This window comes from Symphalangus syndactylus, chromosome 1, assembly GCF_028878055.3.
Source record: "Symphalangus syndactylus isolate Jambi chromosome 1, NHGRI_mSymSyn1-v2.1_pri, whole genome shotgun sequence".
Lineage (NCBI taxonomy): Eukaryota > Metazoa > Chordata > Mammalia > Primates > Hylobatidae > Symphalangus > Symphalangus syndactylus.
Window position 1 is genome coordinate 50,033,206 of NC_072423.2, and position 14,996 is coordinate 50,048,201.

General features: G+C 41.0%; 1 protein-coding gene across 5 annotated transcripts in view; it reads right to left on the reverse strand.

Moving 5' to 3' along the window:
• Positions 1 to 14,996, reverse strand: part of FHOD3 (formin homology 2 domain containing 3) — a 498,310-nt gene that overhangs the window by 123,595 nt on the left and 359,719 nt on the right. For 3 of the 5 annotated variants that reach the window (XM_055233789.2, XM_055233781.2, XM_055233770.2), the window contains one exon: positions 368 to 481. In XM_055233789.2, the coding sequence (XP_055089764.2) occupies positions 368 to 481 (114 nt within the window). Of the gene's footprint in view, positions 1 to 367; positions 482 to 5,153; positions 5,229 to 5,640; positions 6,001 to 9,182; positions 9,273 to 14,996 lie in introns of all 5 variants that reach the window. The other 2 variants (XM_055233750.2, XM_055233761.2) reach the window with 2 other exon arrangements.

The following is a 14,996-nucleotide window of genomic DNA, read 5'->3' on the forward strand; positions in this document are numbered from 1 at the left end:
ATTTAATCATTCAACGGTGAAAACTGATGTGTATATAACAAATTGCAGAGCTTACGTAAAATCTAGAACAGTTTTTAAGGAACGAATCAAAACTTCACACAAATATTTTAGAAGACATTTTTATACTTTCTATGGAAAGTGTGTAGGGGGATGAGACAATAATATTAAAATATCACCTCTAATAAAATATTTGCTTAGTAAATAGTGTGAAAGAAAGAGAAAATATTCCTGGCTTCTGACAATGTTCTGTAAAGGAAAATACTTCATGTTATGTCTTTCATTTATATTTTTCCTTTAACCACACTTAACCAAATTGATTCCCCTTACTTGAGGACTGTGAAGACATCAGCATGCTTGTGGAACTCACCTTTCCAACCTGGCCTCCTGTGGGGGTGAGACGGATGACGTGGGGGTGGTGGGTACACTGGATCCAGATGAGGGTCTTGAGGAGTGATAAGAGTTGTTGCCAAAATTGCTGTATCTAAGAAGTGCAGAGGTTTAAGTTGGGGGCAAAAGGATAGAGAAATAAGTACAAGTCAGTAAATAAGACTTAGCAAACCATTTTAATTTTTGCAAGAGAAACAGGTCTGGAAATGCTACCACTGTTAGTGGTAATTTTACCTAAAGAGATTTGTTCCCTGTTTTTTTCTGATAATTTCTCATAAGAGGAGTTTCCCAAAGTCTAAAACCATTAGGCAGCAAGATTTATGACAACAGGTTTAAATAAAACCCTAAGATTTCCTGTTTTCTAAAATGTACATTAAAATTATTTGCTAACATAAATTAAAAATCCAAATCAATTTCACTTGAACCATGAAGATTTTTCTTGCCTCACATGGTGGCACAATTAATGTTAATTCCCTCACAGGTCTGTAAGAAATACCATAAGGTTGGCTAAAGAAACATCTTATTTAAAATTCCACTTTAGTATTTCCATATCAATTTCATTCATTAAATGTAATCCCATCGCATGTTCAGTGTTTGAGGAGAAACTGTCCCCAGACTTTCTGGACTGGCCTGCTCCTTAGAGGTGCATGTATTCATGTTTTCATCCGACATTTCCCCTGAACCAAAATTATAGCCACGAGGTTTACATGAGATTTGATGATTTTCCAGACATGTCTAACAAGTTAAATTTCAAGATTTGTAAAATTCTAGATTTCTGTTTTTCATAATAGACATCCTTTAGCAGACCATATTTAGCTATCATCACTCGGAGCACTCCCAGAAAACAAATCATCATTTGATGCCCTTGCATGGGCTCAGACACTCAGGATTACTTACAAATAATGAGGCTCAGAGAGCTTTGCCTCGCAAACCTACCCAGCCACAGAGCAGGACCCACCCCATCCACTAAACTGGTTAGGGACACTGTATTTAGAATGTGTGGGACCCCAACAGTCACTATAAGTACACAAAGAGCTTCTTGCACATGGAGAATCCAGTCCAAATGCCCATCAACAGAAATTGGAATCCCTTCTGGAAAGCAAACTGATTTCAAAATGAGTGTATCCTTTGACAGAGTAAGTCAACTTTTGGGAAGATAACATAAGGAAATAATCTTACAGTTATTTATATACTGAAAATGTCATACAGGAAGATACTTATTGGAGCATTATTTATCATTTTTTTCTTTTTCTTTCGAGAAAGCTCCTGCAAATAGTGGAGCATTATTTAGATCATGGTAGAAAACTAAAAACTAACCAGGTAACAATGTGGAAATGGCTATGAAAGTATGATATAGTATTTGTCAATGGACTATTATGCAACCATTAAAAATGATTGCCAATTTTGTAAGTGACAACATGAAAAATGATAATATAGGCTAAATGAAAACATCAGGATAAAGTATACACAGTTTGATCACAACTGTGCAAAAATATACTCAAAAGTCAAAAACTAAGTGTAGGAAAAACTGTAAAAATGGGTTATTTTTAAAAAAAGAATATAGAGATGAAATTTCAGTTTTCAATAAGAAATTTCATTATTATAATGGAAAATAAAATATTGATATGACCCACATCTATCCTGTGCTGCTAATTCTGGTCAGTTTGGCTGTTGCTGTCCTTATTTATTTAGTGTCACATGGCTGGGATGTTCTCAGTGCCAGACAGAGAGAGGCTCAGAGCATACCACTCTATCCCATCATCCTCTGTGAACACATCATCTTTGTAGGACTTGGTTTCTGAGTACTCATTTTCTCTTTAAAAACCCAACACTCTACATGTCAAACAGGTTAATTGTTTCTCCAAGTGAGTGTTGGTTTAATTTTTCAACAGTGCTCCCAAACCACAGGCCACATAGGAAGCACAAAAGCAAAGGACAAAAGGAACATACAAAGGCAGAAGTAGAGAAGGGAGAGAAAGCCAACGAACAGAGGGAAAGAAACCAGGCAGCAAGCACTGCAATGAGGGAGGGGAAGGAGGCTGCCCCCCATGACACCTAGCACTCTCCGAGACGAGACCCCGACGCAGCCTGCTCCACACAGGCTCCACGCCTGTGTCAGCAGCTGCCTGGACGCTCTGCTTGTCATCCTACTCCAGCAGCTAAAACAATTCCCTTCCCACCACAAGTGGACATCCTGCAGAATGTTTTAACAGGATCACTTTGCTAAAATTGTGTTTAAATATGACGCTATGGAAATAAAACAAGCAGAATGTGTTTTTCCCTCTTTGGTTTTCCTAATGTCTAAGCAATTAATTCAAATGCCTCATAGTCTAATTTTGCTTCTCAATTTCAGCCAAACTAACTAGATCATACAACTCACTATTCAGCATTTTTTTTGTGTGTGTGTGGAGGGTGAGGGTTCTTCTTAATGACTAACTGGTCAGTCTTTATTATAACCCATTCAATTGCAGTCAACCACTGAGTAGTCCATCTGTGGTCACATAGACCCATGAAAACCACAGCAAGTGAACATCAGAAAAATCAATAGGAATAATACTTGTACAGTATCCAAGTTCCTGTTGGAGAAGTGTTTTTAAAAGTTTACAAACTTTGCTCAGTTAAATCAAAGTCAACCTTCATTCACAAGCAAGCAGCTTTTTTTTTTTTTTCCCCCACAATTTACGTGTATCTTCAACTGGACAGCTTATATATTTCTATTGCTCCCACCCCCAGGACTATAAATAGTGGTGAAGCTTGCAGACCAAATGGGAAGGATCTGGGGCCCAGGAAAGCCCCAACTAGGGCCGAGACCATCACCAGAAAGACCAGGATCACCACCGTGGGCTAACACACTCTCTGGGAAAGATGAGATCGCCAACATATTTTTGTTCCAGTCAAATGTTGAGCTCCTAACTTGCACATAGTTGTTCTTGGAAGGTGTAAGAGTCATGTTGGATTCATTCCACAAAAACTGTGTGAAAGATAACAATCCCAGAACTGTAGACCTGAAAGAGACCTGCGGAGAACTTGTAGTTTCAAGGAATTCAAATTTGGTTCACTGGGATAGTACAATTGGGGTACCAAAAAAAAAAAAAAGAAGAAAGAAGAAGAAGGAAAAAAAAGAAGCTCAGTTCACAACTCCTGGAGGTATACAAAGCCATTCTGGAAATAAGAGGAAATTAATTTTCAGATCCTGAAGTTCCATATCTGCTTTTTTTAAAAATGGATCTTCCCATGCTGCTCTTAGGGTCTCCCAGTCCTTTCCAGCTTCTCCTTCCAAAGTCACCTTCCATTTTTAGAAAGAAAAAAAACTCTTAAGCAGGTGGAATCAGTGTGGGGCACTGCCTTGTGCTATAAAATCTCCAGGGTACCAAGCAAAGGAAAACATCACTCCTGAGGGAATTCCTTAAGAAGTATGCTGGAGGGAGAAGACGGAGCTTTATTTATCCAGGTAAAAACTAGAAGCAAGGTCTCACGCCTCATCTCTGTCTACGTGCCCACCTGAGAACCAGCCCCAGAAATGAGACTGTTGTCAGGGATGCATATGAGCTCACTTATTTGAACTGAAACATGAAATCAGGCTTCTTCTGACAGAAATTAAGTCTCATTTGACTAAGGATTGGCTTTGCCAAGTAGGTATACACAGGTGTTTTCCAGAATTAAATCAGTTAAATCTAAAGCCCCAAGGTTTTGAAAAAAATATAAAGCATATATACAATAGACAAATTACATCAACAATTTAAACTTATAATAAAAAAAAAACTGTAGACAGGCTTCTCAAAACTTGGAGGGAAACTTCAGATTCCCTCCAAATTCTTTCAGATATAGTAAGCAAAAATTGTTAACGATCATAGATCTAGATTAGTCCTCCTATTTATTAGATGAAAGGTCTGATACCATAAAGACTGGTCATTTTCATGGTATGAAGGAGCTTCCTTCAGGGTTCAGGTCCTATAAGCCTTCATTTAAAACATGGCGCAGCTTCATGTTGAGTAGGGCACCCAGACTGGGGTCCCCCAAACACAGGCTCTAGCAAAAGCATCTTGCTGACAAGGACTTGCCTTGGCAGGGTGTGGTGAGTGCAGTAAGGAGAGAAAGTGACTGACTGCCTAAATGACAGACAGCAGCACCACATACGGGTTAGGAAACAACTCTGGAACAGGCTGCCTGGGGTTGAAACTGCTCCGCAACATACTAGTTGAGTAACTCTGGTCAAGGTACTTAGCCTTTCTGTGCCTCAGTTTCCTCAGTGTAATAAGGGCTTGTAATAGAACCTACCTCTCAAGGGTAAAGTAATAAAGTACTAATTTCATGGAAAATACAGGATATGGCTCAAAAACAATGCTCAATAAATGTCAGCTATTATTATAATTAATCTAAGATGAAACGGTCATTAGAATGATCAACTATTGATTTTTGGACAACTGATGGTTCAAAATATGCCGACTCTATTCCCAGTTCCCCACTCTGGCAGAGAGCTCTTAATGCAGGCAAGAGTGAAAGGCATTAATACAGGCAGACACCTGTTAAACATTCTCTGGGGAGTTCTGATTTGCACACCTCCCTCTGCCCCCATCTCCATTTTTTGTAAGATTTAAGTGTTCACAGTAAAATAATGTAATTATATTAATACCTATGAAGTGGTTCAAACTGTAATTGTGTGTCACGTTGTAGGAAGATATTAGCATCCTTTGAAAAGAAAAATGCATACATTAGAATATAAAACAGAAAGCTATAGAAAAGGGAAAGAAAATAAAGACACCCACCTATTAGAAGAGAAAGATTGGAAGTGGTAAGGCTCAGAGGCAGAATATGTGCTCAAAGAGACAGAATCAGAGGAACTGTCAAAGGAAGAAAAGCCCGCTCACAATGTGGCATGGAAAGACAGCAAAGGACTTTGATACATTCTTCAGGGTCAAAAAGACTTCATGCCACATGGCTTGGTACAAGATGTATAAATTTGGACACATTACACATATGTAAAACCTTACGTTTAAAAACCCATTATTAGTAATCATATTTTAACAAATGATCCCCTTAATTCAAACAGATGACAATTTTCTCTGCATCTTATGTAAACACTGGTCATTATTTAGTCAGGGGTCAGCAATTTAGTTTATGCCACAACTGCTCCCTGCTTGGGCTGAAATCCACAAAAAAGCACGGCAGAAGCCAAGCCAAGGGGTGCAGTTAACACATGGTGTTCTCCTCCCCAAGTTAATCTCAAACAAGCCTCCAGGTGAGCAAATCTACCTGTTTTCCTTCTGGGACTCTGCTTCCTTCTCCTTGGTGGACAGCGGGGAGTCCTCAAAGTCATAGGAGAAGAGGTGAAAGGGGCTGTGGGGCACGTAGGGCAGCTTGTCTATGGTCGGTGACACCTTCAAGGAGCCGGGTGTGGCAGAGGAGGGCCGAGCAGCTGAGGCAGGAGGTGATAGGAGGGCAGATGGGGTGGCCTCAGGTCCAGAGGACCCACTGCGCCAGGTGGTCCCGCCTGCAGTGCCAGCCAGAAGTGGCTTTCCCTGTGAGCTGGCATTCGAGACAGCAGGGAGGGCAGAGCTCTTGGGAGCAGCATCCTTTCCAGTGGGGCTCTGCCCTGAGGCAGGGCTGACCTTGCTGTTGGGCCAGCAGGGAGGAGGAGGAGGAAGAAGAAAAAAAGATTTGGGAGAGAGGGAGCAAAGGTTAGGGAAAAGAGAGACAGGCAAAAAGCCACTTCTGTTGTTTCACTCACTTCAGAGTCCAGCTGTGTTTCTCAAACTGTAGCATAAAAACCCGTCACCAGAAGCTTTGATTTGCCCAAGCAATCCTGACATGCTGAGTTTGTCAAACCGGGAGGTAAGACTTATAGAGGGCAAGGAGGTGGCTCTCAGGCCAAACGTGGCCTCTAGGTGTAAGAGACTTTGGGAATTTACTGGACCCCAAAGACTCTTCTGCACCCGGCCCCTCCCATGTTTCTCCCTGCTGCTTGTGTTGGCATCTGAATTTCCACAATTGGAACTTCATCTCTGTCTTGGTCAAATAGCAGGTCTGTCCTCCTGCTAAAAAGCCCAACCTTGAGGAAGAGGTATCCCACAAAGCCATACACTTTAGTAACTGCTTCCAGAACCTTTCGTGAAAGCAGGTATGGCTGAGAGAAAAGGAGAAAAATTGCCAGCGAGGAAGGCAAAGAGCTAAAAAGAGGGGCCAGGACAATAAAGACAAATTTTGCCCGTTTCATACTTTATCCAGGGCCTCCCACTATACCTGTGACATTCAGACGCCTTCAGACAGGCCTGATTCTGCCACAGTTCCAGGTATAAAATCCTGACCTCAGCCCCTCCACATACAGTAACTATGGGAGGTGATAGACATGTTCATTGATTGTGGTCATCATTACGCAATGTATACATATATCAAATCATCACTTTGTAAACCTTAAATATATACAATTTTTTTTTTGAGCAGGGTTTTTTGAACAGAGTTTTGCTCTTGTTGCCCCAGGCTAGAGTGCAATGGCGTGATCTTGGCTCACTGCAACCTTTGCCTCCCAGGTTCAAGCAACCCTCCTGCCTCAGCCTCCCAAGTAGCTGGGATTACAGGCATGCGCTACCACACCTGGCTAATTTTGAATTTTTAGTAGAGATGAGGGTTCACCATGTTGGTCAAGCTGGACTCGAACTCCTGACCTCAAGTGATCCACCTGCCTTGGCCTCCCAAAGTGCTGGGATTACAAGCGTGAACCACCACGCCTGGCATTATATATAATTTCTAATTTGTCAATTAAATATTATAAACTATAAAAAGAGCTTTCCATCTTCAGGGGGCTGGATTTAGACACGTGGATATTTTAACACATATATTTATAACCTGGGAATCTATGTTAAACTTCGCATTTTTCCAGTCCTCTCCCAGAGAAGTTGACTCCTCGCCATGTTTGTGTGAACATGGAATGTGAGCTGTCTTTCCCGCCTCAAATTCAGAGCTCTACCTGTACATAAGGGCAGGCCCACACCAGTTTCCCTGGGTTGAAGGGAAGATGGCCATGCTGTAGCGAGCTGAGGGCAGTGCCTCAGGTGGGGAGCACACACTAAGCAGAAGCCAGCAGGAAGCAGGGCAGCAGAGACACCAACCCAACAGAAGGAAGGGGAAATCCTTTACGGTCTCAGAAGTTTACGCCAGAGAACAAATAACATCCAGATGAAGGTTAATGAACACCTAGGTACTACCAAGATCAAGCTCTGGTATTTAACATGCACATGTTTATTTCCTAAAACTGAAAAGCCTAATGGTCTCTGGTAAACGATGCCCTCCGGCATCACTTTGTGGAGTCAGAGATTTTTCCGGGCATAAGATAAACAATCATCTACCTGTGTAATAAAAATCCTAGGTAGAGACAGCACACCATTAACGGGGATGCCTTTGAAGGCCACCTTTTCCAGCCAGATTCTTCCATCTGTTCTGAAGGTGCAGAAGCATGTGCATACCTGCGGGTTTAAGGGTTTGTGCAGGTGGGCAGAACATGCACCTTTCAGCAGATAGGGAGGCATATCCCTGTTTCAGAGATAGCCTACAGAATTTCCTACAGCTCATTTTCAACTGAAGGTGGGATGGCGACCAAACATCCTACCTTCCCAGAGCACCTCTAAGTAATCAATCACTAGCTCTAAGCACGGCAGGGGCTCTGTTTCATGCTGATCTTTCCTGAAATGTGTGGCTAATTCTCTATCATCAGCTCATTCCTTTCCTCTCCACATCCTGCTGGCTTCTTCTCAGCCATTTCCAAATAGGGGCAAGCAATCATTAGTTTGTCAGTTCAGAGAAGATTCTATGACCCCCGGGCATGGCAGGAGTCTGAGTGTCAAATGAGCCCATATGAGAACTTGTGTGTGCACTGCTAGCCTGGCAGATGAGGCATCAGTGGCAAAGACTCCATTAAATCTAAAGTTGGCAAAGATTTTACTCGGATTCATCCAAGATCCGTTTGATTTTGCTTATTTGTAGGAAAAAAAAAAAACAGTAAAAATGTCCATTTGCAGTGGCAATCAATTAAGTGAAGAAAACCATTCAATTTTAGAATTATTTCTGAATACTGGAAAATGAAACTACCCATGAGCAATTTTTACTGTTTTATACAGACATCATTTGGGGAAAATATCTACAGAATTTAAAAATATCTGCAAGGTGCCCATGTCTGTCAGCATTGCCTGAGGATAGAAAGAAAGCACCGTGCAGAGGAGGTAAGTAGATGACAGCAAACTCCCCAAAGGGCTACAGAGTTATATGTTAGTTGTCTTGGGTGTGAAAATAAATACTGGGAAATTTTGCTATGATGCATGGGGTGAAAATGTTCCTGTTTGGATAAAAAACAAACCTGAATCATTAATATAGTAGTTATCCACACATTTTAGCTAATATTGTGCTGATAAAATCAGGAAGAAAGGAACATATGGAATTCTTCTTACTGCAATGCTGAAAGGGTGAGAATCTTCTTAGGGGAGATGAGTGTTTTTAGTCACCATCAATCTGGTTGAGCTAAAGCATTCAATGAGGGAGGAAAAGGTGAGGAGAAAACCAGTGATTTTTTCCATAAAGTGCGGTTAGGAAGGTAGGACTTCAATAAAAAGCGCAGGTCTCTAATGAAAACATGCTCAGGTATTTCTACAAAACCAGTGGTTCTGTGGCTCTGTGAACAGGGTAAGTAAGAGTTTGCAAGTGGGAGTCAATGAGGAAGGGAGGTGGCCACTAGAAGGGAGTGAACTATCATTAGGAAGGAGTCTCCCACTTTTAGTGTGAGCTTGGGAGGCTCCAGTCCTAGGTACCTGTCCTTGCCCTGACATGAAGCATCATCCTCTCTTTCTTCTTCAGAATTGGGCTCCGTGATTGGCTGCTCCTCTTCCTCCTCCTCCTCCCTGAGACAAAGCCAGGAAAAGAGAAATGCACAGAGACAACATGGAAAAGTGAGATGAGCATTATACACAAACAGGAAGATGAAGCAAAACAAAAACAAACAAAAAAAAAAACAATGAAGTAATAATTAAAAAAAAAAAAAAACCCAGCTGGCTGAAATGAAGAAAAGCACGCTCAGTCTGTTAGGAGACAAGAGACAGTTCTGAGATGTGGGACTTTAAACGTCGGGTGGAGATGTAAGAAATCAGAAAAGGTCAAATTTCTTTGTCAAGCTGGCTAGATGCCACTACCCTGCACCCCCTACATGCAATTCAGAGAAGCTTCTGGCCATGGGCAGACCTCCTCTGTGGTTTTTCTCCTCCACACAGAATCATCCAGTAAAGGTTTTTGGTGATGACCAGCTGCTGCAGCAACCAGAGCCCTCACATCTCTACTGCATCCCTCTTGATTAGAAATCACCAGGGGTCAGGCCAATTTGGCATGGACTAACCTCCATGGTGGACCTATGGTTTTGGTATGCCACCCCTCATTCTCAACAAATGGCCACCCCTGATTCTCAATGAGTGTTTCAGGGTTGCACTTCCACTCCCACTTCAAGGGTAGCACATAGTCCAAGTGGGGCCAATTCATATCACACCCGGGGTTTCTCCTGGTACCATCAGGGATGACTCACTATAAGGACACCCTGAGTCCAAGAAAAACATAGTTGAAACTGTGAGAAAAGGAGAGGAAAGCAGTCCTCCTGACCATTTTAATGCCTGTATCCAGCAATTCTGGAGCTCTACCCTAGCCTTTCACTAATGAAAGATAATAAATTTTCGTTGTTGCTTAGGGTGGTTTCAACTGGGTTTTGTCCTTGCAGCTAAGTACAGACTAAAAACTTTAAAAACTGGGACATTCTCTTTCTCTGGTCTCTAAGTCCTGTCAACATCCGACTTATGTGGTCATGGTCCACATGGAACATGTGTTCAATGCCCTGCTGGGCTTCTCAATCCCTTGCCTTGCTGAACTCCAGTGACCTCCACCTTCAGCCCCTTCCACTCTAGACCTCACCATCATACATAACTGGCCCACCTTGGAAATCTTACATCCAATCTTCCCACCCCTGACCACAAGACCCCATTCACCCAAATCTCTCATTCCTTTCCTCCCAACCAAATTCTTCACCTTCCTAATCCATGTGCATCCTCTGCTTTCTCAACGTTCCCAGCACCTTCTTGCTTTCAGTCCTTACGGATCCACCATGTCTCACTCCAGGCATCATCTACCAGGATCTTTAACTCTGTCATCCCACTGTCCTTCAGCTGTTTTTTCCTTTTTACCAACAGATAAAATACATACAGAAAAGTACACAAACCACTGAATTTTCACAAAATAAACACACCTATCTAACCAGCACTCCCTTAATGCTCCTTCTCAATTGCTTCCCTCTCCCACCCCACATAAAATAATGTAAGTTAGCTTTGCCTGGTTTTATTCTCCATCTAAAAGGAATTATAATCTGCCTAGCTTTTGTTCAACATTACACCTGTGGGATTCACTGACATAGTTACGTATACTTGAAGATCATTCCTTCTTATTGCTGTATTCCAGTAGTTTACCCATTCTACTTCTGATGACACTTGGGTACCCTTCAATCTGGGGCTATTTTGAACAGTGCTGTCATAAACAGTGTAGTACATGTCTTCTGGTGAACATATGTATATATTACTGTGTACTATATCTTGGGATGAAATTTTTGATTCATAAGATATGCTTGGGTTCATCTTTATTAAAAACTGCCATTTAAAAAAATGATGGGACGAATTACCATCCCCATAAGTAGTAGATTCTGGTTGTTTTACATTCTTGCCAAGATCTGATAATTTTGTCTGTTTCATTTTAGCCATCGATCTGTGTGTAGTGATGTCTCGCTGTGCTTTTAGTTTGCTTTCTCTGATGACTAATGAAGTTGGGCACACTGTCACACTTCTAATGTCCATTTGGATATGCTCTTTGAAGTGTCCAACTAATTTTTTGCCCATTAAAAAAATGAATTGTCTTTTATTTGAAGAAGTGTTTTTTTAGAGACCAAGTTTTGCTTTTGTTGCCCAGGCTGGAGTGCGGTGGCACGATCTTGGCTCACTGCAACCTCTGCCTCCCGGGTCAAGCAATTCTCCTGCCTCAGCCTCCCAAGTAGTTGGGATTACAGGCACCTACCACCATGCCCAGCTAATTTTTTGTATTATTATTACTTTTTTTTAGTAGAGACGGGGTTTCATCATGTTGGCCAGGCTGGTCTCAAACTCCCGATCTCAGGTGATCCACCCACCTTGGCCTCCCAAAGTGCTGGAATTACAGGCATGAGCCACCGCACCTGGCAGAAGAAGTGTTTTTAATATCATTTGCCCTTTGTCATTTATATGTGCCGTAAACATCTTTCCCTTCTCTGTGTATTGTCTTTCATTCACTTCATGTCATCTTTTAATAAACAGAAGTTCTTAATAAGGTCCTGTTTATCTTTGATGGCTAATGCCTTTGGGTGTTAATTTTTTGTTTGTTTGTTTACACCAGGTCTTAAAGATAGTCTCTATGTGTCCTTCTAAAAGCTTTATTTCAATAACTTCACATTTATATTTGTAGAGTCCATCTCTAATTGATTTTTGTTATCATGTAAGATAGGGGTCAGACACATTTTTTTCCCTACGTCGATATGCAACTGGCCCAGAACCATCTAGTAAAGGGCCTTCTCTCCACTTCAGTATTTTGTTCACAAATCAGGTTAATATACATTAAAACATATATTTGTAGATTTCTGGACTTTTTCTCACAAGTCAACTTGTCTTTTGCTGTACTATTGATAGGGATTATGTTGAATTTATATACAAATTTGAAGAACTGACATCTTTGCTATGTTTTTTAATCTATGGTTGTGATATAGCCTTTATGTAGACCTCATCTGACTGCTATCTTAATTTCTCTTAATAGTGTTTAAATTTTTACGGAGGTCTTAGGTATCTTTATTTTTAGGTATAAGTTTAGATGCTACTGTACATATTATCGAACTCTTTATTTCTATTTGTTGATGGTATATAGAAATAAAACTTTTTGTAAATTTTGCTTGTATCCAAGAATTTTTCTAAATTTATTAATTATACTGTTTCTAGAGCTTCTTTTAGATTTCCTGTGTAGACAATCATTTCATCACTAAATAATGATGGCTTTACCTACTTCTTTCCAATTCATCTGCCTTTCCTTTTCCTTGCCCTAGTTCACTTGCTAGGACCTCCAACATTATGAAGAAATGGAGACAGTGATGCTTCCTTTTCTTGTTCCAAATCTCAGGGAAAAGTACAAGGTTTGTCATAGATTTTTTTGGTAGATAGCCTTCATTAAAAAATTTCCTTCTAATCCCAGTTTGCCAAAAATCTTTATTATAAACAAGTATTAAAGTTCTGTCAAATGCCTTTCCTGCATTTAAGATAATCATATGATTTTACCTTGTCTCTGTTAAAGAGTTACAAAGACTGCTTTTTTTAAAAAAAAGTTAAACCAACCTTGCATACCATGAATAAACTTAATAAAGATAATACATTTTGTTGTAATGTATTATCTTTTTATATACAGGTAGACTTTATTTCTTAAGAATTTTTTACCTATTTTGGAAAGAGATTGATCTGTAATTCCCCTTTCTACAATGTACTTGTCAGATTTTGAAATCAAGGTTATACAGGTCTTATAAAGAGGTAGGTAGAGGGATTGAGAATTATGTAACTAAGGGAGAGATGGACCTGGACTCGGGGTGCCTCTAACAGAAACAAGGAGAGCAGTGAGATAGCATCCCTCCTGTCATGGCAGAAGCTACAAGCACATCTAAGCCATCCTTCTTTTTTTTTTTTTTTTTGAGACCGAGTCTCACTCTCACCCAGGCTGAGCTGCAGTGGCACAATCTCGCCATCTTGGCTCACTGCAGCCTCTGCCTCCTGAGTTCAAGTGATTCTCGTGCCTCAGCCTTCCAAATAGCTGGGACTACAGGCATATGCCTCCATGGCTGGATAATTTTTGTATTTTTAGTAGACATGAGTTTTTACCATGTTTGCCAGGCTGGTCTTGAACTCCTAACCTCAAGTGATCCACCCACCTCAGCCTCCCAAAGTCCTGGGATTACAGGCATGAGCCACCATGCCAGGACTCAGCCATCCTTCTGAGCTTGGCATAGTACACCCTCATACACCACCCCCTACCAGCCTCAGTCTTTTTTTCCTCCATCTGCTTCCACAGCTGCCAAACTATACCTACAACCTCCATCATGAGGCCACCTTCCCTCAGCTTGATCAGGAGTTTGCAGGTGTTATTACTTCTGGTCCACACAAAATGCCCTCCACCTTGCCAACCCATGGGCCTCTCCTCTTTAAAACAAAACACTGAGCCCCTCCCTCCAAAATTCCTTGATTCCATTTACTCTCCCAGGTAGAGCTGGAGAGGTTCTGGAGCCAGACTGCCTGGGTCTGGTCTTCAGCGTCACCACTTTTGAGCCCTGTGACCTTGGACCCCACTTTACTCATCCCTACGTGGGGGACTAACAGTACCTATCCCCTAGGAGGAATGCGTTAATATGTAAAAGCACTTTGTCTTGTTGATCCTTCTCTTTTCCAAACGGCTGTCTCACAGATATTTAAAGACAGCTATCTGAACCTACATCCCAAGCTGTCTTCTCTTTGGGCTCAACATCCTCAGATCCCACAATAAATCTTCATATGATGTGTGTATTGTAGTTTTGCTATCACAAGTGGCAGGGTAGAACCAAGGGCGGACAGAACAATGACCCACTTGGAGGGTCTACGTCCAGGATGCCCTACGACCAGAGCACTGGCCTTGCCTATAATGCAAAGGGGTGGAGAAGGAAACACCCTCTCCTAGGACACAGGACTTTCAAGGATTGATTTTATTTAGTTCCAGTCTATGATAAAATCAGTCAAATGATTTTTATGCTAATAATATTTAAGACTGAATAATTCTGACAACTTTGCTTTTTCTCAAACCAGATTTTCTTATAAAGTGTAACTTAATTGTTCCTATATTGTGGCTAAGGAATTCTGGGTGTTTGGCCTTTGGCTTTCCAATACCTCCACAGGTCTTTTGCTTGTGATTGATAAAGAGTTACTCCAGGGCACAGGCCTGTTCCGAATCCATTAGGTATCTTCCTTTTCACCACAAACAGTCCCAGATTTGAGGTCACCGTTTTCGAGTTGGAAAAGCAACCCAGAGGCCTGCAGCCTGACCAGTTCTTCGGGGCATAGTTTCCAACAAAGCCAATGGAATGCCTCGGATTTGGGTCTCAGGCTAATGGGTCATGTTTCTCAGGCTTCCAAACACCAAAAGGAAAATGCATGTTGCTGAGCTCTTTCAGAAACACGATACAAACATTCAAAATAATGTTAAAGTATGTTCTAAGACCAAAGCAATCAGAATGAGAAAAAGTTGAGCAATACACTGGGAACAGATATTTGCAATATATCTAACAGACAAACTCAAATCAAGAATATATGAAAATGTATTTTAAACTTCAAAAACACAACTATAAAATGAACAAAATACATGAACACAGCCAACAAACTAGTATGAAGAGATATTTTATTCTGATTATCAATCAGGGCACTATAAATTAAGGCCACAATGAGATACTATTTTCTATCTACTTGGTAAAATTAGAAGTCTAATGATACCAAGTGATGAAAAGAATGCAA